The following is a 26,518-nucleotide window of genomic DNA, read 5'->3' as shown; positions in this document are numbered from 1 at the left end:
TTCAGTTCTGGTCTTTTCACTGAGAAAGCTTGAATGTCCTCTATTTTATTGAAAAACCATATTTGGCCTTGGAGCATGATACTCAGTTTTGCTGGGTAGGTGATTCTTGGTTTTAATCCTAGCTCCTTTGATCTCCAGAATATCATGTTCCAAGCCCTTAGATCCATTAATGTGGAAGCTGCTAGATCTTGTATTATCCCGATTGTGTTTCCACAATACCCAAATTGTTTCTTTCTGGCTGCTTGCAGTATTTTCTCCTTGATCTGGGAGCTCTGGAATTTGGTGACAGTAATCCTAGGAGTTTTCTTTTTGGGATCTATTTGAGGAGGCGATCTGTGGATTCTTTCAATTTCTATTTTACCCTCTGGCTCTAGAATATCAGGCAAGTTTCCTTGATAATTTCTTGAAAGATGATGTCTAGGCTCTTTTTTTTGATCATTGTTTTCAGGTAGTCCAATAATTTTTAAATTTTCTCTCCTGGATCTATTTTCCAGGTCAATGGTTTTTCCAATGAGATATTTCATCTTGTCTTCCATTTTATCATTCCTTTGGTTCTGTTTTATAACATCTTGATTTCTCATAAAGTCACTAGCTTCCACTTGCTCCAATCTAATTTTTAAGGTAGTATTTTCTTCTGTGGTCTTTTGGACCTCCTTTTCCATTGGGCTAATTCTGCCTTTCAAGGCATTCTTCTCCTCATTGGCTTTTTGGAGCTCTTTTGCCACTTGAGTTAGTCTATTTTTTTAAGGAGTTATTTTCTTCAGTATTTTTTTGGGTCTCCTTTAGCAAGTCATTGACTTGTTTTTCAGGATTTTCTTGCATCACTCTCATTTCTCTTTCCAATTTTTCTTCTACTTCTCTTATTTGCTTTTCCAAATCCTTTTTTAGCTCTTCCATGGCCTGAGACCAATTCATATGTTTCTTGAAGGCTTTTGATATAGGTTCTTTGACTTTGTTAACTTCTTCTGGCTGTATGTTTTTATCTTCTTTGTCACCAAAAACGATTCCAAAATCTGAGTCCGAATCTGAGTCTGTTTTCGCTGCCTGTTCATGTTCCCAGCCAACTACTTTTCCCTTGAGCTTTTTGTCAGGGTATGATTACTTGTAGAGTAGAGAGTACTTTGTCCCAAGCTTGAGAGGCTGCACTGCCATTTTCAGAGCTAATTCTACACAGCAAACTCTGCCACAACAGAGGTCTTCCTCCCCCAAGACCCGCCAACCTGGACTGAGACCCAGATCCAAGCAGGCTCTGCACTCCTGCTCTGATCCACCGCTTAGTTCCTCTCACTGGGGGGACCTGGAGCTGGAAGCAACTGCTGGAGCTCTGGAAGCAGCCCCAGAGCTGCACCACTTCCACACCCCCAGTGTTTCACTAGGTTTCCAGTAGTTTTTCCCACTAACCTGCTCTTTTGTCTTTGGCTTTTGTGGGTTGAGAAGTCTGGTAACTGTCACAGATCAATGATTCAGGGACCTATAGCCCGTTCTACCCAGCTCCCAGTCTGGTTGGTCCTGGCACGGCCCACGCTGAGCTGTGCTCTGCTCTCCTCCCAGCTTCATGCAATAGACCCTTCCCAGTGACCATCCAGGCTTTCCTAGGCTGGAGCCCTGCTTCTATCTGCTATTCCGTGGGTTCTGCAGCTCTAGAATTTGTTCAGAGCCATTTTTTCTAGGTGTTTGGAGGGTCCTAGGGGAGAGTTTAAGTAAATCCCTCCTTTCCAGCTGCCATCTTGTCTCTACCTTGATTGACAGTCTTGCTTATATCCCAGCTGCCTAGGACAGCACCTGCTGTATAAGGCCACAGTCACTCACTGCATCCTAGACCATCACCAGTAATTTTGACCTTTGTCTTGCCACTGGAATACAATGACTGGAGTAGAGAGCAAGGCTGACAACTTTGCACACCTCTGCCTCAATCAAATTCAATTCACACACAAGGCAAGGCATCACACTCATGATGTCATTGCCCCTCTCCAAGAATGAAGAACACACAACAACATTAGGTAATAAATGCTTGTTGGCTGATTGATAAATGAAAGGAAAAAAAAGTATTAATTTCAATGACTTTTTTTATTGCAATCAATGTTATTGTACTGGACTTACAAGGGAGTCTTGTATATGGGCTAAGTTATTATATCATTTCTCAAGTCAATTTTGGGGATTACTAGGATAGGAATTCAAAGTATTACAGCCAGTGAATCCCTCTGGTTCGAAAGGTGTTCTTGTGGGGTTCTTTATCACTTTTCTTGAGAATATGTACAGGGATGATGGGATCCAGGATGCATCATGCATGCAGGAGTTCGAATACTACTACTACTCACAGGGAATCTTCAGATATGAAACTAAAGCCCACCAATCTTATATTAGAAGTGAATCACTTGTTATTTATTGAGATTTCACACTGATCAAAGCAGTCAGGTTCTGAGTCCTGATCAGATTAACACTGACCAGGTTCAACTTTTTTTTAACTGGCTTTTTGGGAAAATATATACAGAGCTTTGACATTATTACTTAAAATGTTCTTTCTAGGATCAGACTTTATTCCTACATCATAAACCCATTTTGACTTTATTTTGGTATACAGTGTAAGATATTGGTCTATACCCAGTTTCTGCCCTACCATTTTTCAATTTTCTCAGCAGTTTTTGTGAAATAGTGAATTCTTAGCCCAGAAGCTAGATTCTTTGGGTTTATCAAAGAGTAAAAGAGTAGATCACTAGTCATTGACTACTGCATCTTGTGTACCTATCCTATTCCACTGATCCACCACTCTGTTTCTTAGGCAGTACCAAGTAGTTTTGATGACTGTTGCTTTATAGTACATTTTAATATCTGGTATGGCTAGGCCACCTTCCCTAGCATTTCTTTTCATTAATTCTCTAGATACTCTAGACCTATCATTCTTCCAGATGAATTTTGTTATTATTTTATCCATCTCTGTAAAATAATTTTTTTGGTAGTTCAATTGGTATGCTGCTGAATAAGTAAATTAACTTGTCATTTTTATTATATTAGCTCGGCCTAACCACAAGCAACTGATATTTTTCCATTTTTGTATAAAAAAGCCAATGCAACAAAGATTAAAAGGGAAGCAGAAAAATGGGAGATAAAGGCCTCATCTCTAAAATATATGGGGAACTGAGCCAAATTTATAGGAATACAAGTCATTCCCCAATTGAGAAATGGTCAAAGGATATGAACAGGCAGTTTTCAAAGGAAGAAATTAAAGATATCTATAAGCATATGGAAAGAGGCTCTAAATCACTACTTATTGGAGAAATGCAAATCAAAACAACTCTTAGGTACCACATCTCTCCTGTCAGGTTGCCTAAAATGACAAAACAGGAAAATGATAAATGCTGGAGAGGATGTGGGAAAATTCGAACACTGTTACTTTGCTGGTGGAGTTGTGAACTGATCCAACCATTCGGGAGAGCAATTGGGACACTTCCAGGGCTGTATCCCAAAGAGATCACACAAGTGGGAAAGGGACCCACATGTACAAAAATATTTATAGAAGCTCTTTTTGTAGTAGCGAAGAATTGGAAATCAAGGGGATGCCCATCAATTGGGGAATGGCAGACAAGTTGTGGTGTATAAATGTAATGGAATATTATTGTGCTATAAGAAATGGGGAAGATATGGACTTCATAATAACCTGAAAAAACCTACATGATATAATGCTGAGTGAGCGGAGAAGAACTAGAACATTATACACAACCACAGATATATTGATAGACTTGGCTCTTCTCAGCAATACAAGGTTCAAAGACATCTCCAAAAGACTCATGATGCAGAGAGCTATCTACATCCAGAGAATGAACTATGGAGTCTGAATGCATATTGAGGCAAACTGTTTGCTCTCCTTTTTTTCTTTTGTTTTTTTTTCCTCTTCTTCTTTTTTTTTTTTTTTTTGGTTTTATTTCTTCTTTCTCATGATTCATTCCATTGGTCATAATTCTTCTTTACAACTTGACTATTGTGTAAATAAGTTTAATGCAAAGTTATATGTAGAAGATATTCCAGATTGCATGCCATCTAGGGCAGGGAGGGCAGGGGGGGATGGAAGAAAATCTGGAACTCAAAATCATGCAGAAATGAGTGTTGTAAATTAAAAATAAAAAAAATCTTAATTTAAAAAAATGCTCTCTTTTTCTTAATACTAGGGTACATTTTAAAAAGATAGAATAGTGACCTATAATGAGAGATATGTATAAGTTTTCCATTTCACTTTCAAGTAGGGAAAGCCTAAAGAAGGAAAGAAAATCTTTTATACAGCAAGTTAAGGCTAGGAAAAAAAAACTCAGCTTTCACTGCATCTTAGTTAAATGGATGAAACAAGAGATGTATCAATGGCTATGTAATGTTTCATATTTGTCTTTCTGCTTATGTGTTCATGATATTGAAATGTAAAAAGATTTGGCTGATTGTGATTAAACTGTTTATATGTTTGGAGCAGAGGAGAGCAAGACATATTTTAACTTTGAGTTGTTTGACAGTTGCTCTCTTGAAATAAAGTGGTTGCCATAAAACATTTTCAAATGGATATATTTTCTGTAATTTTAAATGAATTTTGGTCAAATTCTGTATATGGGTAGAAGTTTCCTAGATATGTGATTACACTGAGTAGCCTACATTTCACAGGACTTTCAGATTTATTATATTTTCTTTTGATAAAATGCATTCCCTATAATCTTCAAGGAGTTTTATTTAAACCATAGAATATATTTTATACACATATTTCTAAGGAGTAAGATGGAAACTTGCCCAATTCAAATATATTACACATTTATTTTGGAAAAGTGAATAGAACCCCCTTTTCTATTATTACAGTCAAAATCCCAATTTGATAGCTTTCATAATTAATATGGTTTCAGCATAACAAAGATAATTCTATTTCCTGCCAAAGTAATCTTCCTAAAGCACAATTCTTACCATGTAACTCCCCTTCCACCATCCCACAAACACATTCGGTAAACTCTAATACCTCACAATCACACCCAAGATCAAATATAAAATCATCTGTTTGGCATTCAAAGCACTTCATAACTTATCCCTCCTCCCTTTCCAAACTTCTTGTACTTTATACTACCCCCCCTTCAAGTATTCCATTATCCAGTGACACTGACCTTGTTATTCTTCTCATAAGCCTTTCCTCTTGATTAAGCATTTTCACTGGTTGTCCCCCAGATCTGGAATGTTCTTCCATCTCATTTGTGCTTCTTGGTATCCCTGGTTTCCTTCAAGTCCCAGCTAAAATCTCGTCTACAGGAAATCTTTTCCGTTTACAGAAAATCTACAGGAAAATGAAATCACCAAGGTGATTCTAAGCCTTCTACAAAGGATGGTTTGGGGAGGCATTTAATGTTCCACCCTCCAGCTCTCCAAACAGAGAGGAGAAGTGACTGAAATTAAGTTGAGAAAGGATTGAGTATCAACACCTAAGCCGATCAATATGGTGATGAAATTTCAGGTCATCTCATTATCCTACGGTAATAGGGCAGGGAACAGTTGTTATATGGAGTCAAAGCTAAACAGAGATGTTGATGGAAAATGGGGTTACCTGGAAGGTGTAAGATAAAATAAATAAGCTATCCAGGATTCTAAGGAAGACTCTCAATCTCAATCTCAGTGAAGTAAGAGAACAAAGACTTGGATCAGAAGGCCATCTTAGAAGTCATCTTTTCCAATGCTCTACTTTCACAGAAGAGGAAACTGGGGCTCAGAGAAGCCAAATGACTTATTGAGGTCACATTAATAATTAGTAGTTCTGTCTTTTCAAATCCAGAACCTTTTCTACTATCCCATGCTGCCTTGCTCACAATTACAAGAGAAAAAGAATCACTTCCAGCTGATGTTTTTAGGTCTGACGTCACAGAGGTGGGGATGTTTAAATTAAATTTTGAAGGCTTTGTAGATTACTAATAAGGTGAATGACATAAGCAAAGTGATAGAGACAAGAAAAAGAAAAAGCATGATGCAGTGACACTAGATAAGCTAGTTTATCCTGAATAGAATGGTGTTGTAAGACACATGACACCAACTATGCCAACTGTTTCACAGGGGGCACAGGAGTAGGAACTTTTCTAGCTGGCTCACTTGATCTGGGCAGACAGGAAGACAGGAATGGAGACATGACAGGGTTTATATTAATTAGTTCATTCTTCTCTTCTCAGTGGAGCTGCTGATAATGGGAACACAACTCCTACAGCATTCCATAATTACTCTTCTGGCAGGGGCCAGCCAGAATGTAGTAGGAGCTACAACTCCTACAGGTCCCCTAAGTCTCAATGGGGGCCAGTCGAGACTAACACACACATTCACAAGTCCCCCCAAGCCTTGACGGGGGCTGATCAAGGCACTTACAGCATTCCAGCTTTTGCCTTCTCCATGTGGGTTCCCCCTAAGCCTTGATGGGGGCCAGTCAAGACACACACACGCATATTCCCCTTGTGCATTCCTATTCCTCACTTACTGACCAGTGCCCACTTGATTTATAGAGGAGCACAAAAAGAAGGCAATTTACTAGCAATAGCCTCACAAGTTTACATCAACTTTAGCAATATCTTGGTGACTTAGCATAGCACATGTGTGGTGGGTGTTTACCAGCTTAACTCAAATGTTTACATTATCTTAAGATTATAATATGATGTGTAAGTGTGATGAGATCATTTACAAAACATCAGCCTGGAAACTAATAGATTGTTAAGGCCATGGATCCTGGAAACTAGTATCTATGATCCTGGGAACTATTAACTATAAAAGAATAACAAAATCCACCTTAAATACTTTAAAATCCACCTTACATACAGTATGTACCAAGACATAATGAAAGACAAAGGTCAGAAGGTAAATTGAAGACAAATTATACAGAGTATAGTAGGGGGGAATGATTAGAATTTACTGAGTAAAAGGACTATAAACTTATAGCAGTGTTTTAGGAAGGTTAATGTGGCAGCAGATGCTAGAAAGATTTGAAAGGGGTACAAGTAATATTGATAATTATTATTATAAATAACATTTATGTGGTATATTGAAGTTTTCAAGGTGTTATAGTTATGTTATCTAATTTGATCTTCACAACAACCCTGGGATGTAGATTTTATCATCATTCCCACTTTACCAGATGGGGATGAGAGATCAAGTGACTTGTCCAAGGTTACACAGTAAGTATCTGAGGCTATATTTGAACTCAGGTATACCATCCTCCAAAATTAATGCTCTATCCATTGTCCCATTAAGCTAACTAGAGGCTAGTACCTCATCCAGAAGTGAAGTAATTGGTGCCAATGCTCAGCTAACACTCAACGGCAGACCTAGACTGTGATGGTGGAGCTTTCCTGGGATAGAGGGGTAAAAGACAAGCACAATACACAGAAAACATTCAAAACATCACAATGACTTCAGCTCCCCAGCCTCACTATTTATCACAGCTTGCCTGCTTTGTTAACTTCATCAGCACTTCCTGTTCCTCTTTCCTTTGCCAAGTTGCTGCATAGATGGCTCTCCAGTTATATCACTATGGGCTGAATTTAGTGAATGTTCACTGTCTAAACTCTCCTTCCCTAATCCCCTCTCACTGCCATTGTGAATTCATCCTGGCCCCTCATGTCACAGGCCTGCAGCAGAGTGCTGTCTGTGGAAATGGCAAGTGAGAAATGGATACAAATACACATTGCAAAGGGAGAAATGACAAGATTAGTCAGCTAAGATGGAAGAAAAATAGAAACTGGGACAAACAAGGAGAGGAGGGGTAGTAACAAGAATGAAATAGAAAAGAATATCCATTGCGAAGGATAACAACAGCTAGATGAGAGCTGAGAAAAGTAGCAGTGAGAAAACAATAATACATTTTTATTTTTATCAACCCCTTCCCCAAATTATCTTCTTTTTTCTTTCTCAGAAACACTTATTTTTGTAAAGGGGAGATCATAATGAGCAAACATATCGATGTGTTCCAGTTCCAACCAACAAACTTCTAAAACAATTATCATAAACATACGGAGCCCAAAGAGAGACACAAAGTGTATATATAATAGGCAAAATGGTTGGTGGGAGGGGTAGGTAAAGTGAGCAAATACACATATACACACTACGTATATGTATATGTATATGTATATGTATATGTATATGTATATGTATATGTATATGTATATGTATATGTATATGTATGCGTGTATGCATGTATGCATGTATATATCATGCACATGTGGAAATTATTTATTTATGTATAATATTCCATATATTATATATAAATATACACACATTTATATGTATATTGTGTCTATACACCTAAATGCACACATGTATATACACATTCATACATATATACATATAATAGATCCCTCTGGAATTTTCAGCAGAATATGTGTAGATAGTCTTATAAGACCAGAAAGAATTCTACTTCTATTTATTTTGGAGCTGTTTTATGTATTTGCTTACACATAAAAAAATAAAGGAAGGGAAATGCAAACTCTAGCCTTCTAGTGACTCTTAAATGGTAAAGGTCTCAGTACCTGATCTCCTTGTCACTAGGCTTCTCCAGCTGGGTTCAGCCAGTGTGAAAAGATCCTTGGAATTCCCAGTTTTCCATCTAAGGTTTATCCTGTGAAAATAGTAATTCACTTATTACAAAGTACTTCATACTGACTAGACCTCAGATGCTTGTTTATGTAGTATAGAAAATGACACTCTTCCCTCTTCTCTAAGCACCTAATGCAGACATATTCTCTCAGTGGGTGCTAAATGAACATTAATTAATGATGAATTGAGGGTATTTTGCCATCTGTTCAGTGCTGATTTAAAATATATTATTGTTACTTAATTGGATTATTTTTAGCCTTACTGTCCCAGTTGGGTGAACACTAATGGTTCAAACAGAGAATAGTCCAAGAAAATCATAACACCCCTTTCTCATTCCATTTCAGAGGATCAACTGACTTTTAATGGTAAATATTTTGAATTATCAGTAAAAGATCTTTTCTTATGCAAAATATTTAATAATTATAGAAATATAATATCAATTATATATAAATATAAGAATTAAGAATTATAAAACAACCCTTCTTTAAGTAGAATTCAAAATCCCGTGTTTGAAATGACAGTGAAGGGATTTTAACTCACCCAAGACTTTACAAGAATCCCACACTTTCAAAGGATAATCAAAAAGTTAAAAACAACAAATATGATTTATGCATACAGTATGTAATACTACATGTCTATTTGAAGAAAAATCATATTTGCCTTGTCTTTTGTGCTTCCTTCCCTATTAATTATGTAGTAGCCATTTCTCTATGAATGAGAAATCGAGAGATTGCAAATGCTCTTTAGGCCAAAAGAAATTTCTGAGAGATTAATTCAGCCTTTTCTGATCAATATTTCAGCACAGAACAAAGCAATAGCAGATAGCATAGTAACCAAACCAGAGATACTAAACTTTCTTTGTGAAGAGGCATCAGGAGAGACTCACAGTACAGGTGTTTAAAGTATCCAAGGATGTCTTTAAGAAGATTCAGTACTGTGACTCTTTCATCCATTTTACATTAAGGGCCTTGTGGGTTAGACTTTCTTCTTACTTGAAGCCAGGTCCAATGCAATGTAATGACACCACATCCCAGATGCTTTCACGGACAGGTAAGTACAATTCCATGTTGTGAGGGAAAATACAGTATCCCCATACACTTGAAACAGCATATTGGGACAGATCAAATTTTTATTCACTTTAGCTAAGCACCAGAGCAAAGAAAAAGCAGAACATCCTTCTCCTTAAGAAGGGAAAAATAAAAACTTATGATATGGACTACAGAATTAGAGTAAGTTGTTAAGTATACAAATATATACTATTTTGCTATTGATTTCATGAGGCTAACTAGACTTCCTCACTAGACCGATACACTATGATGTTACAGAGCCAGAACCCGGACATAATGAAAGAGACTTTACTCCAAAGCACCAAAATTTCAGGGGCATAAAAATTTAACACAATCGCTCCTTTAGTAGTGTAAACACATAATCACAGAAAAGTAGAGGCACTATATCATGGTGGATAGAGACCCCACCTCAAAGCCGTGAAAATTTAGGTTCAAATCCCACCACTGACACATACTGGCTATGCGGCCCAGGACAACCTCTCAGTGCTCCAAGCAACTTTCTAAGACTATAAGTTGCAGATACGATATCAATCCACATTAGTAGAAAGAGTTTACATATGTAGGAATACCAAATACTAATGAAATCACAGATTACATCTGTAGCAAAAATAATTAATGAAAATAGAAACCTAACAGATCAGATGTTGTGACAGTTATTCACAGAATGAATGAGAGAAAGCAGCCCAAGATAGAATTTCTTACTATTCATGTCCACTGTAGCAACATGAAACACAAATTCCAATTCATCATGTAGAATAATAAGCTTTTAAAATATATCTAAATAATTTTAGGGACTATATTCATCATCATCATTATCACCAGTATAGAATCAAAAGATTCTATAGTTAGCAAATTATTGTTAATTTTACATCAGGGGTTGCTTCGGTTTCTTTTCACTTCAAGATGTATACCTCCTTGATAGCTACTCTGTTGGAGGGCATTTAGAGGGATTACACTTTTAACTAAGCAGTACGTTGTTTCGGCAATGGTTCCATTTAGTCTGATAAAGCTATTTCACCAGAGATTCCTTTGCATCTAATGCATGATTTTTTTTTTTTTTACAGTGTGCCCAACCACTCTGGTGGTAGCATATGGTTAGTTTTGTTAATTGAGCTTTTTGTTATGCTGTGTCTGCAAAGTTTCTTTTAATTTATATTCAAATGTTTGTTATCCTCTGGCAGTCTGTTTTGCTATGTCTCAGTTTATTTTGTGACCCATGACTGTAGCATGTTTTTTCAAACTGTGTTCTGGCAGATTTTTTGCAGATGCCCACCATGTGTTAAGTTTTCCTCTACAGTTTAATTCGGTGTCTATGTAGCTAGCTAGCAGAGCTGGGCATTTTCATCCTGGGCTGTCATCATTTCAGCCTATAAATACTTATGCTTTGATGAATTTGTTATTTTATGTTTTTTGCCTTTAATTAAAAGGTATGACTAGAATTTATTAGGTGCCTACTATGTGTTAGGCACTTGGGCTTCATAAATAAAAATGGAAGAATTCCTGCTCTCAAGGAGCTCACATATGTGGGAAAGGAAGGAGGACAGATGAAAGGGATCTCCATGTTTATAGATAAGTAAATACAAGTTTGGGTTATTTTGTACCAGACTTGTGATATCATCTGTGTAGATAACTCTTAGTAAGGAACTACTTTTACAAAAGCTGATTATTATCTGCTCTACAAATTATAATCTTATGGTTGGCTGTTGTCCTTTGTTCTAGAAGAGGATCAAAATGACTTCACTATGCTTGAGTCAAGATTCAATGTGTCCAACTGTGGCTGATCAGGCCAATATGAGTTCAGAATATTCTATCACAGGTCGGGCACAAATAGTCTGTGTGAACATTTGGGATGGATACTCCAAACTTGCGCATCCTGCATTTCTTTTGAGCTGTTTCAGCTCTGCTTTGCTCATAGAGCACAGCACCTTCTCTGATGTGGGAATGCCATACTGAGTGGTCCTGTGCCAATGTCTCCCATATCACGCAATCAATTCCACAAAATCCAGTGATCTCAAGGACTTACAGCTCTTATTGCAAGAGAACTCAGTAGGTATCCAAATATACCCCTGGCTATATCCAAATATAGCCCTGAGTGAAACAAGACTAGCAAATTAAGGCCAGCTTACTGAAGTTGGAGCTGAATACATGTTTTTCTGGAGTGGCCACAGTGAAGGGGAGTGCCGTGAAGCTGGTGTAGGTTTTGCAATCAAAACTAATCTATAGTCTTATACAGTTTGTTGAAGGCACTCAAAGGTTAAATAATTTGCCCAGTGTCCCAAAGCCAGGATGTATTAGAGGCACTACTTGAATCTAGCTCTTCTTGACTCCTGGGTTAACTCTGCATTCATTTTCTCATGCTACATAAAAGCAGTATGACAAAAGAACTCATGAAAAGCCTTTTAAAGGAGGATCATACTTGCCTTGAGTATTGAAGAAAGTTAAGGGTCAAAAGATCATAGATGACTTCCTTTTGCAGGTTGGCGGGGAGTGAGGCGGCAGCACCATGAAGGCCTCGGGCACCCTGAGAGAGTATAAGGTAGTTGGATGCTGCCTGCCTACTCCCAAGAGTCCAGTGCCGCCTCTTTATCGGATGCGGATCTTTGGTCCTAACCATGTTGTACCAAAGTCCCGATTCTGGTACTTCGTTTCTTAGCTGAAAAAGATGAAGAAGTCTTCTGGAGAAATTGTATACTGTGGACAGGTCTTTGAAAATTCCCCTCTTGGAGTGAAAAATTTTGGCATCTGGCTGCGCTACGATTCCAGGAGTGGGACCCACAACATGTACAGGGAGTACAGGGACCTCACCACCGCTGGTGCTGTCACTCAGTGCTACCGAGATATGGGAGCCTGTCACCATGCCCGGGCCCACTCCATCCAGATCATGAAAGTGGAAGAAATTCCTGCCAGCGAGTGCCACTGGCCCGCAGTCAAGCAGTTTCACGATTCCAAAATCAAGTTCCCTGTGCCCCACAGTTCTGCGGCACTACGCTTTACTACCAAGAGACCCAACACCTTCTTCTAAGTGCAGAGACAAGGAGGCACCTGTTTTATTTGACCCGTTTAAATAAATTTCTCAATTGGAAAAAAAAATCATAGATGAAAAGAGAGAGAATGTCCCAGGAATGAGGAACAGCCTGTGCAAAGGGCACGGCGGTAGGAAACAAAATGAGAAATAGCAAGCCAGACAGTTTTCCAGTTTGTCTAGAATATATATTGATATAAGGTATTAACAAGTAATCAAGCTAGAAAAACAATCTGAAACTAGATTGTCAAGAGTTTTCAATATTGCATAGAAGAAATTGCAATAAATCCTAGAAGCAATAGGAAACCATTAAATTTTATTAAATGGAGGGATTACAAGGTCAGACCTGTGTATTAGGAATATCAATGTATGTGGTAGATAAATTGCAGAGAGGAGAGGCTCAATGAGGAAGATCAATGAAGAAATTAGTGCAATGTACAGGTGAGAGGTAATGAGAACTTGAACTAGGGTAATTGTGGCTTGATTAGAGAAATGAATCCACACGTTCCCCGGTTACACTATTATTCTAGATGTTTTCAATTTCTAGAATTCTTACTTGTATCTTTCTATAGGTTGGTCCATAAAGGGTCAGCCTAATATACTGGGAGCTTCTTCTGATTGTTTTAGTATTTAACAGGTTTCAATTTTCAAAGAAAAGTCCTTCTTAGTTTTCTCCCCAGAACCTAGTAATGCTTACCTTGGGTCTTTCCATTGCTCTTTGGACTAGTAATTATCTTGATTCTTTGAAAATTGTGGTATTCATGTTTTAAAGCTATAATACTTTATAAAATTGATGTTAAAGAGGTAGACTTCATGATAGCAGCAGTTTGGAGCCACAAAAACTAGAATTCAATTCTCAGACCAACTTATTTTTCTATCTGCAATGTCTGTCCATCACACACACATACACACCAAATGATTGCACATATGTCTATCTATCTTTATATATAGCTAGATGGTGCAGTGGATAGAGCTCCAGGAAAACTGGAGTTCAAATCTAATCTCAGACACTTACTAGCTATGTGACTCCGGGCAAGTCACTGTTTGCCTTAGATTCTTCATCTGTAAAAATCAAGGTAGAAATAATACCTAACTCCCAGGGTGGTTGTGAGTTAAATGAGATAATAACTTTAAAGCAGTTGACACAGTGTCTGGCACACAGTAAGTACTATATAAATGTGAGCTATTATTATCTATTTATCTATCTAACCTCATGAAAAGAGAACTCTAAGACTTTACCATGGCATGGATATAGTACTGAGTTTTCAAAAGTTATGCCAATGGACAGTAGGCTTTGATGGTTCAAAGCAACCTAGAAAAGCTTCAGGTATGGGCCCCATAAGGGACTATATGCCTGTTGCTCAAGGAACAATCTTAGATAAGTTTAGATACCGTCATCATCAGGTTGGTTTGTTGATGAATTTTTCAGCACAGAAATTCTAGAGGGATTATAGGTTGAATTCATGGAGGAAGCACTCACATTGTTAAGTGACAGATCCTTGAAATGTATATGATACAATATGTATGTATGTATATATACACAAGTATATATGCAATATACAATATATGTATACTGTGTGTGGTATATGTATATATGTATATATACACCATATATAAACACTATATACACATATATTCATATACATACACACATAAATATAACTTGTACTTCAAAGCCTTCTCAGTAAAAATCCATAGGTATATGGAAGAGGTTGATCTAAAAAATTCACTGTGATACCATGGGTAAAAAAGGATATTGCCTAGACTGTGCCACGAAACTTGAAATTAATCAAATTAATCTGCTCATTTGTCTCTTTCTCTCCCCATTTCTTTATCTGTATATCTGATACTCTATATCTATCTCTATCTCTTTCCCCTCTCCCCTTCCTTCCTTCCTTCCTTCATTCTCTCTCCCTCCCCCCTCTCTCTCTGTTCCCCTCCCCCCCATATTTCAAAGATCATTTACTTTAAAAATGCTGTACTCTCTTCCATGGATACAATTTTCAATTTTCTTACAGTTGCTCTGACTGAAAATTTTATCACCAATTCTCCATAATAATGAACTTCTACAAACTTCTCTATACATATATAAGTATAAAATAGAAATACCTATATCTATTTACTTATAACTATATTGATACCTACACCTGTCTCTATCTCTATAGATCTATCAATCCTCATCTGTACATCTTTAGAGTTGGACTTACAGGTAGAGATGAGGCACCTAATTTTACAGATTGTCCTTTGAACTTCATGTCATCATCTAGGATACATAGGTTTACATGCATTTTTTCAATGAATGGTTAGATTAATATCCTCCATATTGTCAAGGATTTAACTGAGGAGACCTTATAGTTATCTAGGGAGGGACACAATTGGGATAAAAAGGAAGACTACAAGTCAGCTACTTTAGTCTTTGATAAAGTTGGTCAAATGACCTAGGTGGAGACCAGTTGATAAAAAAGTATGGTGATACAGTCGTACCAATGTGTCACATGCACTTGGAAGCAGGAAAAGTCACTGAAGAATAGAGACAGAGGAATCATCTGAAAGTAAAAGTGGGAAACAAGGCATATGTGTGACATGAGCACAACATTTCAAAAAAATGCAGTGGAATTAGTTGACTAGTGGCTGAACTAAGTTACTGTGGAAGCAGGGAAGTATAGGGATGATTAGAATCACAATGAGGTTTGAGAAGGAGGTAATAAAACCATGGAAAGTACATGCTTTCCACTCTAACGCTAAACTTGAAGTTATGTGACTAGATGGCAAAGGTTTAGGAGTCATTACAACAGGAAATGGATAAGTATGGCATGATTTGATGGCAGAACCTAACAAGTAGAGGAATAGCAAAGTTAATTATATCCAGACTTTTCATAGGATTAGGATCCTTGCTGTTTTTAGAGTGCACCCAAAAGATTGATCTTCAAAGTATACCTTTTTTTTGACAGAAACAAGGCACTGGGTCTTTGACTTCTATAATTCTGAGCTATGGTGTGGGGGTGGTGTCCAGAGGAGACAACTTACCAATGGCAATATTAGACTTTTATACACTTGTAACCAGAATGGCCTTTGTTTTCTTTGAATGACTCAGCTTACCTCATTGAGCCTCTGGACACTGTGGCTTGCTCTTCCGGGGCAGGAAGCCCAAAGAGCATTCCAGGAAGCAGACAACTTCCTGTGTGATGAGTCATGGGGCTGGCTGAGGGGAGGTGTTAGCTCCAGAACCTGGTCTACGCTAGGGGGAGGGGCCAAGTCAAGAACCAATCGGCCCTGGTCATTCAGGCGGTGCTTGATGATGTCAAAAACTCTATAAGAGGGGAGAGGACAGCTTGAAGCTCTCTTTTTCCTTTTCCGGTTGGTGTGGGGAGCAGCGGCAAGCAAGCATGACTCTGGGCCAGCCCTTGCTCTCGGGCCGAGCCCAGATGTTGGTAACTATGAATTGTATTGGGTCTGTCTGTTGATATTTGTAATTTGTTTGTATTTTGGTTTTGAGGTTCGGGATGCTGGTTTATTTTTTCCCCCAAACTAAATGAATGTTTTGAACATCAGGGTGCTGGTTTCTTCTCCTGAAGTAAGTCAATGAATCTGTATTTGGTCTGTCTCTTGATGCTTGTTTGTATGCTCCCCTAAACTAACTGAATGCTAACTGAATGCTGGCATTTTCCCCTGAACTAAATGATTGTTGTCTGTATGCTAACTGAATGCTGGATTAAAGTAAGCTGATCAACCCCTTCACCTGCTTTCCTTGTTTAAGCAGATAAAAAGAACCTGTGCTTTCCCGGCAGCCCCCTGGCTGCCGGCTGTGGGGGAGGGATCTTGTGCCCCCACCGAAGCTGCTAGCTGGGTTGTTAAAGCAACACTTTATCATACATGTGTAGCTAGAGAGGTTGCTAGATAGCAATTGGTATCTATCAGTATAGATCTGAGTTCAAATTCCAGCCTCAGACATTTACTAGCTAAAATACCCCGGGCAAGTAACTTTTCTTTGTTTCTGTTTCTTCAACTAAAAAAATGAGGATAATAAGAGCACTTAACTCAGGTTTGTTGTGAGAATCAGCTAAGAAAAGTTTGTAAAGCACTTAGCAAAGTAGACAGCACATAGTAGGTGCTATATAAATATTATTATTAATATTACTACTACTTCTTCTACTTCTACAACTATTATCATCATTAGTATGTTTCAGCTCCTTGATTAAGACACAGGACCTTTGGCTTGATACTAATTGTAAATCTTTGTTTTAATTTGTCACAATTTTGAAGAAAATATTTCTTCTCAAGCTGCATTGGATAATTCTGAGGAAAAAATAATGATTTTTGAGCTAAAAATCTATAAGAACAACTAAGTATCTTGATTAACAACATTTTCTTTAGTTTTTAATAACTTCATTATTACAAATAATAAAACACTCATTCTATTCTGACTACAGATGCTTCTTTTAACTGTTTGAAAAAGTTTTTAGTGAAACCTTCTGTTTATTTTCACCACAATCATTTCTTACTGTACCATACTGACTGAATCTCTCCTTGTAACAAAGAAAAGCAGTAAGCAAAAGCAACTGACCAAGCAAGCATGTCTGACATAATTTGCAACATTCTACCCCAATAGAACTCCACCTTTCCACCAACAGATTAAAAGTATATTCTAGCCTCTAGAAGTTCTCTATGAATAAAATTAGGCATTGCAGTTAATCTGAGTTCAGGGGCATTTTCCTGTTGTACTCACTGTATGTATTATTTTCTTGGCTCTGCATCACTCTACACAATTCTTCCCATCCTCTACCTTATATGGATTTTTCTAAATCTGAAAAATTATTTAGCTCTATTTAATTAACTCTAAAGAATTGCATTAATTGCTAATGATAAGGTCAAATCTATACAGTCAAGTGAACTCTACAGACATCATTTCAACCCCTATACAAAAAAGTGACATTATTTTGTCAAATGAAACTCTCATTTCTGTCATTCGGTCACCTAACTTCTTAAACAACAGAATAAGCAGTTTGTAATAACTAGTCATAACCAGTCAAACACATGAACACACCAAAAATGTCTTTAACCTCAAAGACTGGTATGCCTCAGGACATGAAAAAAATAGGTACCTGATGCCATGGATCTGATAGGAATTATGTTCATGTTTTCTGAAAACGAGACATTTCCTAAGTGAGCATTAGGGACCTTGGACTATTCTCCTCACTAATGAAGAGAAGTGTCAGAGCTGCCTAGATCTCTGACTTCAGTTGTCATGTATTATACTGTGTGTATTATTGACTTATTCTGTGTTGTGCAGCACTGAATGAAAGTATTTTGCATTGTTTATCTGTAACTTATTCACTAAAAGAAACTCATGAATAATTCTGTGATTCATAGACATCCACACGGAAAGGTACTGAAAGGTTAATGGCAATTGAATTTTAGGTGTCTCCTGAATGCAAGGTAGAAATAAGATGACAGTATTCCATCTCTAAAGAGTGAAGTAAATGTGAAATGCCAAGAAACAACAGCAGGCAGACAGATCTAGTAGGTAGCCAGGAGAAATAAGGTAGTCTTTTTTGAGCAAAGATATCTGCAGCTCAAAGTACTGAAAGGTGGCAAGGACAGCTCCATAGCCCGAATGACCCAGGTATTCAAGAACACAAGCTGTGAGCAATCTTGAACAGGGGTGAGGTTGAAACTACACCCACTGATAATTTACGGTCAAGTAGTTCAGGGCCTCTGAAGCTCAAGAGGACTGGAACCAAGGCCCCATTTAACCTCTTACCTGATCCAAAAGCAATTGAGATTGGATTGTATCACTGTTTTATCATTTGGCTGATCCACTAGCCAAAGCAATTTTCCTTAAGCACAGATTTGACTAAAAATTATTCCCTACGAAGTAAATTCCAATGGTTGCCAGTAATCTCTAGGATACAGTATAAACTCTTGTATATGACTTTAAAGTTTTTAATCATCTGGTCCAAACATATTTTGCCATCTCTATTTCCACATTAACCTTCCTCCACTCACATTCAATGGTCCAGCCAATCAGAAATAGAGCCTCACACTCATGCCATTTATAGTACCTTTGCACTGATTTCCACCATACCTGTAATACACTCAACTCATGTCTGATAAAGAAACCCTCTCTTCCTTTCTTAAGGTTTGAAAACACTTTTTTTATTTATCTTATTTCATCGTTGAGATTTTTTTGCTCTGAACTTAAATATCATAAAAGACTATTTCCATACACATAGCAGAATAGAAAAAAGAAGATTCTTTAAGAAACCATAAGTCTATCACTTCATGCTGTTTATAAAATTGTACTTTCAAAACTGTCCTACTTTTCTGCACTTCCTTCTGAATGTCTTTCTGTTCTCATAGAACAGAGCTTGGCACACAGAAAGTACTCAATAAATGTTTGCTGATTTTTCTGTACATTAAAGAAATTCCAATGGACTCTTTTTCCCAGGCACTACTGCTAATATTAAATCCCTCCCCTATAGATTGAAAACTGAGAGAAATAAAAAAGGTGCAGGGAGAACTGTAACAAATAAGCAAATTAAAACAAAATGAAGCCACACAATATCCATGTCCAAAATTGTGTAGCTCTTCCTCTGTCTTTTATGACTTCCAGGAGGTACAAAAGAGGCTTCACCACAGATCCCCCGGCAACTTAGTCAGTTATTGCATTGATCAGCATTCTTAAATCTTTAAATGTTGTTTTCCTTCATAATGCTGTTGCTCTCTTATAATTTGTTCTGCCCCATTCTTTCTGTGCCACTTGATAGTCTCTGGATTCTCAGAAATATGTCATTTTTTTTCAGCACAACAATATTGCATTCATCTATCCATATATACAAATTGCTCAGCTATTCCCTATTTAAAAGGCAATCTAAAGCACCTCCTTAGGTTCTAGTTTGTTTTTTTCTCCTCTCCACTCCCTGCTTCCCCATACACTTTTCAAGACTTGAAAGTTTGATTGTGACTATTCCATCCTCATTATTATGCTCTTATCTTCCTTAACCTACTCCCCACTCCACCCCCATTTCTACTTGCTTCACTTTTTAGTTTAACATATTTTTACACTAGACTGTGTTTGTATTCATCTCTCCTTTGTCATTTTCAAATAAACAAGAGATTTATCTGATGGCAACTCCTTCCATCCTTTTCTCCATGTTTATTTTCTTATCAATCCCAGTTCTGAAAAATAGTTTTTCCCCCTTCTTGCTTTCCATGCTAATATATATCTTTTACCTTTCTTTTTCTTTTTCCCTCATAAAACTCTTAGAACAAAACTAACCCACTCCTGGGAACTACTTTTTTTAAATTTAACTCCCTCAATATCCTTTTAAGATATTAAGCTGATGAAGGGACACTTTTTCTTCACCTTTTAGAATGTTAGCACTATATCATGATAAAATCCTTCCAACTGGTTAAACTAATTTGCCTTTCCAGTTTATTTTTTCTGAACTCTTCCATTTGTATTTCAAAGTTCCTTCCTCTATCTCTTGCCTTTTAGAATGCTGTATTCCCAGGTCTCCTTTCATTTTTAAAAGGACCATCCTTGGGGCAGCTAGGTGGCACAGTGAGTGGAGCACCAGCCCTGGAGTCAGGACGACCTGAGTTCAAATCTGGCCTCAGACACTTGACACACTTACTAGCTGTGTGACCTTGGGCAAGTCACTTGACCCCAATTGCCCTGCCTTCTCCCCTCCAAAAAAAAAAAAAAAAACAAAAGGACCATCCAGGTATTGTGTGATTCTGATTATAATTCCTTGGTACTTGAACAATTTATTTTTCTTTCTAGATGATTGCTGTATTTTTTTCCCTTTGATCTGGGAGTATTAGATTTTGGCCATGATATACCTGAGATTTTTCCTTTTGAGGATCTTTCAGGAGATACTCTCATAGTTTTGCTTTGTCCTCTGGTTTTAATATATCTGGGCAGTTTGCATTTATGATTTCTTGATACCACTTTGGTCAATTTTTGGAGAGAGCCCATTTATGGGGTAAGGGTTACCACTTTCTCTTAAATTATTTATTATCTTTAGAATTTTTTACTCCAGAGTTTTATTACTTTTTTTAACCTCTTCTTCTTCTGGCTATTCAAATAATCATTATGGAATATTCACTTTTTTCTTTCAGTTTTTCCTTAAAGTTATGGAGTCATATCTGCAATGATTTTTAACAATCATTTTTTCTTAGATTTACTTATATCTCTTTCTACTAGGGCCAAACTCCACCCAGCTGCACTTTTGGTTGGTGTGGTCAGCTTGCTGTCCCTAGGTCTGAACTAGCTAGGTCTGAGCACTGCAGCACCAAGTCGGTCAATACTATGTTTGTTGATGCAGACCGGCTCTGCCCAAAGTATCCAGAGTTTCTACCTTGGAGCATTTTGATCACCCTGGGGCTTCCTTAAAGGAGACCTCCATTCTTTACTGCTTCTGACAAAGAGCCTCAAGGTCCATGAGAGGTACCTAGGTGACACAGTAAATAGAGTGCTAGACCTGGAATCAGGTCCGGAACTGAGTTCAAATCTAGTTTCACATACATACTGCTTTTGTAATGTCAGTTCCTATTCCTATATCAGTTTCCTTATCTATAAAATAAGATTACTAATAGCAGACACTTCATAGGGTTGTTGTTGGGATCAAGTAAAATAAAATTTGTAAATTGCTTATCACAGTGCTTAGGCATATAATAGGCACTTAATAATTTCTTCTCCTCCTTCCCCACCTGCATCCTATCTCTTGTAAAACAGATGCTTGCTTTCCTGGAAGGGACCTCTTTTTTATGCTGATGGGCTTCTGGCTCACTTTTTGTTAAGCTGTGATGTAGATGGAGTCACTTAATGTGGTTTTTCATAGAATTCCTTGATCTTTACTTGGTCTACTGTGAACTTCAGGTTTTTACTGCAGCAGTAGTCTGGGAGATGGGTGGTCCACAATCAGGTATCCTTGATTGCATTGCATCTCATTTTCTCTAGCAAATTGTCTTCCCTATCACCCCAATACTCTAAATAATCTTTCATCTGTCTGTCTACTGGCTATTTCCATGTCACCTACAAATAAATCTCTCTCATTCTTGAAAAACGTGACAAGATCCAACCATTTGTTGCTGTTTTATTTAGTCATTTTTAGTCATGTCCAACCCATCGTGAATCCATTCAGCGTTTCCTTGGCAAAGAAACTGGAGTGATTTGCCATTTTCTTCTCAAGCTCATATTGCAGATGAGGAAACTGAGGCAAACAGAGTCAAGTTATTTGCTCAGGATCACACAGCTAGTAAGTGTCTGAGGCCAGATTTGAACTCAAGTCTTCCTGACTCTATACCTGGCAATCTATCCCCTATGTCATCTAGAAGATCCAACCATCCCTACTGTTTATCAACCTAGTTCTTTCTTCCATTCTGTGGCAAAATTCCTTGAGAAAGCCATTTACAAACTGATGGTTAATGCTTCTACTTCTTTTCCTCTCACTCTTTTTTTTTTGGTTTTGGTAGAAAAATTTATTATACATACAGAATAGCCACTAACTAAAGGCAAACAAGCTAGGACAGAGTTGCGCTAGATGGAAGAGGGTAGAAGCTCTTTGGAAATCAAGCAAGTGATGGCGGCTCTGATCTTGACACCATGTCAGCCACACAGGGGCCAGGGCTGGTTCTGAGCACAGACAGCAGGAGCTGGGCATGACATAACCACTCCCCCAGACACTGCTTCCTTCACCATCCAACCACAAGATAACACAGGCTGGGCTTCGGTTGGATGCTCACCCAGGAATAGGCATTGGAAGGTAGGATGACTTCTCCTAAGTCACCGAACACCATTTTAAACAATTGGTTTAATGAGATGATTTCCACACATTCTACATGAAGTTCATAAAGGTCACAATTCAGTGAAGTACAAAACATTAAATTACAAATAGCAACAGAGGTGGGCGGTGCCCTCCCAGGCCCTCGACAGTGGCAGTGGTGGTGGGGACTGGGCCAAGCTGCTATTAAACCAGGCCCTTTGTTTCCATGTACAAAAGAATTACTCTGACCAATATTAAAATATACTGAAAACCAATGGACTAAAAAGCCAATACTATTCTATGTGGGGGATGAGTCCTTCAAAGCAGGAAGGGGAGGACAGCAGAGGGAGGGAAAGGTTCTGTTGCTGCAGCCCCAGACATCACTCAAGCTGCTCCATTTTTACTTTGGGTGGCCTCAGGAAGGTCTGATTTTTCTTATCCTTTTTTCCCTTTGTGTTTGCCTGGAAATTTCTCCAATTGTCCACACACCCATCTCAACTTTCCTCAAAGTTTTTCTGCCGCTCTATTTCTCTCTTTGCTTTTTCTTGTGCTTCAATCTCTTCTTCTCTTTGTCGCTTCCTCTCGTGCATTTCTTTTGCTTCTCTCTCTTTCCTCTTAATCTCCAATTCAGCAAAAAGCTTCATTGTCTGTTTGTAAACTGCTTGTTTGAACAATTCGGGGTCATCTTCTTCCACACTTGTAGGCTTCCCCTCTTTCTTCAGCTGTTTCCTTCGCTCTTTTATGGTATGCTCCACGTACTCTTTTCCTGCTTGAATGACATCTAGGGCTCTCTTCTTCTGCTCTTGATCCAGGAGAAGCTTGTAGGCTTTGTCAACAGCTTCAAAAGCCTTCTGTGCTCTCTCTGTGTCATCTTGGTTCTTGTCAGGATGCACCAATATGGATAACTGGCTGAACTGCTCCTTGATTTCTTCATTTGTCACTTCGGGGTCTATCTGGAGAACCTCAAATGGGTTCACGTTAAAATAAGATGATCCAGGCTGGGTCAGTCTTTCAATCTGATTTTTTGACGTTAAAACAGAATCTCTTTTTTCTATTTGTTTCATCTTGCTGTAGAAGGTCATAAACGCCTCTTTGGTGCTGCCACTGCTGCCCAAGGCCCCACTTTCCCCCAAAGCCACCATTTTCCTTCTCACTCTTTCTTAACCCTCCATAGTCTGTCTTTGAACTTTATCATTCAACTATAACAGTGCTCTCCAAAGTGCCAAATTGAGGGGCCTTTTTTTCAGTCTACATTCTTCTTGACCTTTGAAAGTGTCAATCACCATCTTCTCCTAAGCACTGTTTCCTCTCTAAGTTTCTCCTGTTATATATCTGTCTCACCATCCCTTACTTTCCATTGCTGGATCTTCATTGAGTTTATGTCCTTAAACCATAGACATCCCATGGGGTTCTGTGCAGGACTCTCTTCTCTTCTTCACTTATTATGATTTTCCTTAGTAAACTCACCATTTCCCTTGTGTTCAATTATCATCCTTATGCTGATGATCCTCAGATATACTTATCTAATTCTACCTTTTCTCCAAATATCTACACTTCTACAACCTCCTAGTAAACATCTCAAACTGGGTTAATGTTTCCATACGAGAATTGTTCCTTGGTATTGCTCAAGGATGTTACATATTCTTTTGAATCCTCAAAGGAAAAAAGGATCAAGAAATTAAGGGAAAGTATTAGGACTTCCTGAGATAATGAAAGGTTAACAATTAAGATAAGTATCAATCAATTGGTAACATTTATTAAGTGCCTACTATGTGTTGTGTACTGGGATAAGGACTGGGGATACAAAAAGAACAAAAGACAGTCTTTTCCCTCACAGAGCTTATAATCTAATGGGGGAAACAATTTGCAAACAGATATATAAGAAGCAAGCTATCTCCAGAATAAATAAAAGGTGATTAACAGCAGTTTGGTGGAATGATAAAATCAGAAGCTGGGTTATAAGGGGTTACTAAGAGAATGGGAGGAAAGTGGAGGCACCTATTATAGTCCACATTTTTGAGGAGCTCAGTCACTTAAGGGTGTAGGCTGCCCTTAGTCAAAGGATAAAATCAGGATGAACAGATCAAGTGAAGGTTTTTGTGTAGGTAGTAGGCAATGAACCAGTAGACAGAGATTGAAAATAAGTGAGAGTGGGGATGGCAGTGGAGGGGTGAGCAATCTGTTGGCAGAGATGGGATGGAATAGAATTGCTTGAACAAGCAATAACATATAAACACACAAACATACATGTATACATATACACATGTATATATTGTACATACATGCACATATGTATATGTAGTTAATATACATTATATGTCCATATTATACACATGCATTATGTGCATACGTCTACATTAAACCTATAATGCATATATGCATTTATATGCACATTATACATATATGTATACACATTACTCACATATATAAATACGTTACCCAAAAATGCAGCAAGAAGAGATACGAAAGTAATTCCATTTAAAATTACTATAGGATACAGCAGATATTTAGAAGTCCATCCACCAAGAAACACTTAAGAATCATATGACTGCAGCTATAAGACACTTTACAGAAGTAAAAAGATCCCAATAATTAGAAATATATTAATTTCAAATGGTAATCTCTGCCAACATAATAAAAGTGGCAAAATTAATTAATGTATTCATTTTTCAAACAATAAAATGATTACTTCAGAGTCATGAAAAGAAAAAGAAAATTCATCTTGAGGAAAAAATATCAAGAATCTCAAGGGAAATAATGGTGAAATACAAGTAGGAATGGGATCTAGAAGTACCAGATATCAAAGTATATTACAAAGAAGTAATTATAAAACTCTTTGGCACTGGTTAAAAAATAGAAAAATCTCCTACTGGGACAAGTTAGGAACTCAAGATCCAGAAGCAAATGAATAAAATAGCACAGATTAAGTCCAAAAACCACAACTACTGGGGAAAAGACTATTGAAAAAAACCGTTAAGAAAACCTGAAAGCAGTCTAGCAGAAATTAGATCTAGCTCTAAATGGATACCTGACCTAGACCTTAAAAAAATGTTATTAAAAAAAATCAGATGAGCAGGGAAGGATCAGCCTTTCACAACTATAAATAGTAAAGGAGTTATTGACCCCAAAAAGTTAGAGGATCAAAGGAGATAAAATGGGCAATATAGATTACATAAAATAATCAGTCTTTTGTACAAACAAAAGCAATGTAGCTTAAATTAGAAAGGAAACAGCTGACTAGGATAAATCTTTGCGGCAAGTTTCAGATAATGGTCTGATTGGAAAGGTAGGGAACTGATCCACTCTGTGAGGAAAAGATCTATCACACAGCAAATAATGAATATGAACAGAAAGTTCTCCAAAGAAGAAAAACAAGCTGTCAAAAACTCCATTAAAACATTTAAAATTAGTAATAAAAAGAAAAAGGATAATGCCTGCAATTTTGTTCATAGGAAAGTCACAGGTGAGTAAGCTCCCTCTATTGATTACAGAGCTATTGCCCACAGTAGCCTGATTATAATATTGATTCATAAAAATTAAAACAAACACATTGTTTCAATATTGATATAACCATACAAATGTCTATAATAAAATTTCAAAATATTGAAATTTATTAAAAGAAAGTAAAACCGTGCTGGGAACTGAATGAAGTGTATATCATCCCTTTCATCTCACTCCCTACTTGTATTGTGCTGAAAATGTTTTCAACATAAAGAAGATAAACTTACATCCAAATGCATTTAATTGTGAAATCAATTATTTTATTTACCTGTGCTATATTCTAGCCTAGAATAGTAAATGTAAACATACAATAAGGTAATTGTTTCTTCCAAAAACATTCATAGCTATATTCCACAAAATAAAGTGAAAACAAAATAATAACACTAAAAATAAAAATAAATCAATAATAGATGTGGAAAGTATCCTAATAAAAGGGTATAGGGTTATGATTTCATTGATGGAGGGAGTTCTTGATGAACACTTCTATGAATGCAGTTTGGCACCTTTTCTGTTTCTGTTTTATCATTTCTTTCCTGATCTTAGAGGAAGAAATTGAACTAGTTTGCAAAGTTGGGAGC

General features: G+C 37.4%; 1 protein-coding gene and 1 pseudogene across 1 annotated transcript; one reads left to right on the top strand and one right to left on the bottom strand.

The window, feature by feature from the left end:
* The first annotated feature begins 12,150 nt into the window (after window positions 1–12,150).
* LOC118842180 lies at window positions 12,151–12,727 on the top strand (annotated as a pseudogene).
* Window positions 12,728–22,933: 10,206 nt separating this feature from the next.
* On the bottom strand, window positions 22,934–23,581 carry LOC118834481 (dnaJ homolog subfamily C member 8-like). The gene has a single exon (XM_036741926.1). It carries the CDS (start codon window positions 23,579–23,581, stop codon window positions 22,934–22,936), a length of 648 nt encoding a protein of 215 aa, XP_036597821.1.
* Window positions 23,582–26,518: the final 2,937 nt, after the last annotated feature.

Source organism: Trichosurus vulpecula, chromosome 1 (assembly GCF_011100635.1).
Source record: "Trichosurus vulpecula isolate mTriVul1 chromosome 1, mTriVul1.pri, whole genome shotgun sequence".
NCBI classification, from domain to species: domain Eukaryota; kingdom Metazoa; phylum Chordata; class Mammalia; order Diprotodontia; family Phalangeridae; genus Trichosurus; species Trichosurus vulpecula.
The sequence above is the reverse complement of the archived record's forward strand: the minus strand, read 5'-3'. Positions and strand labels throughout refer to the sequence as shown.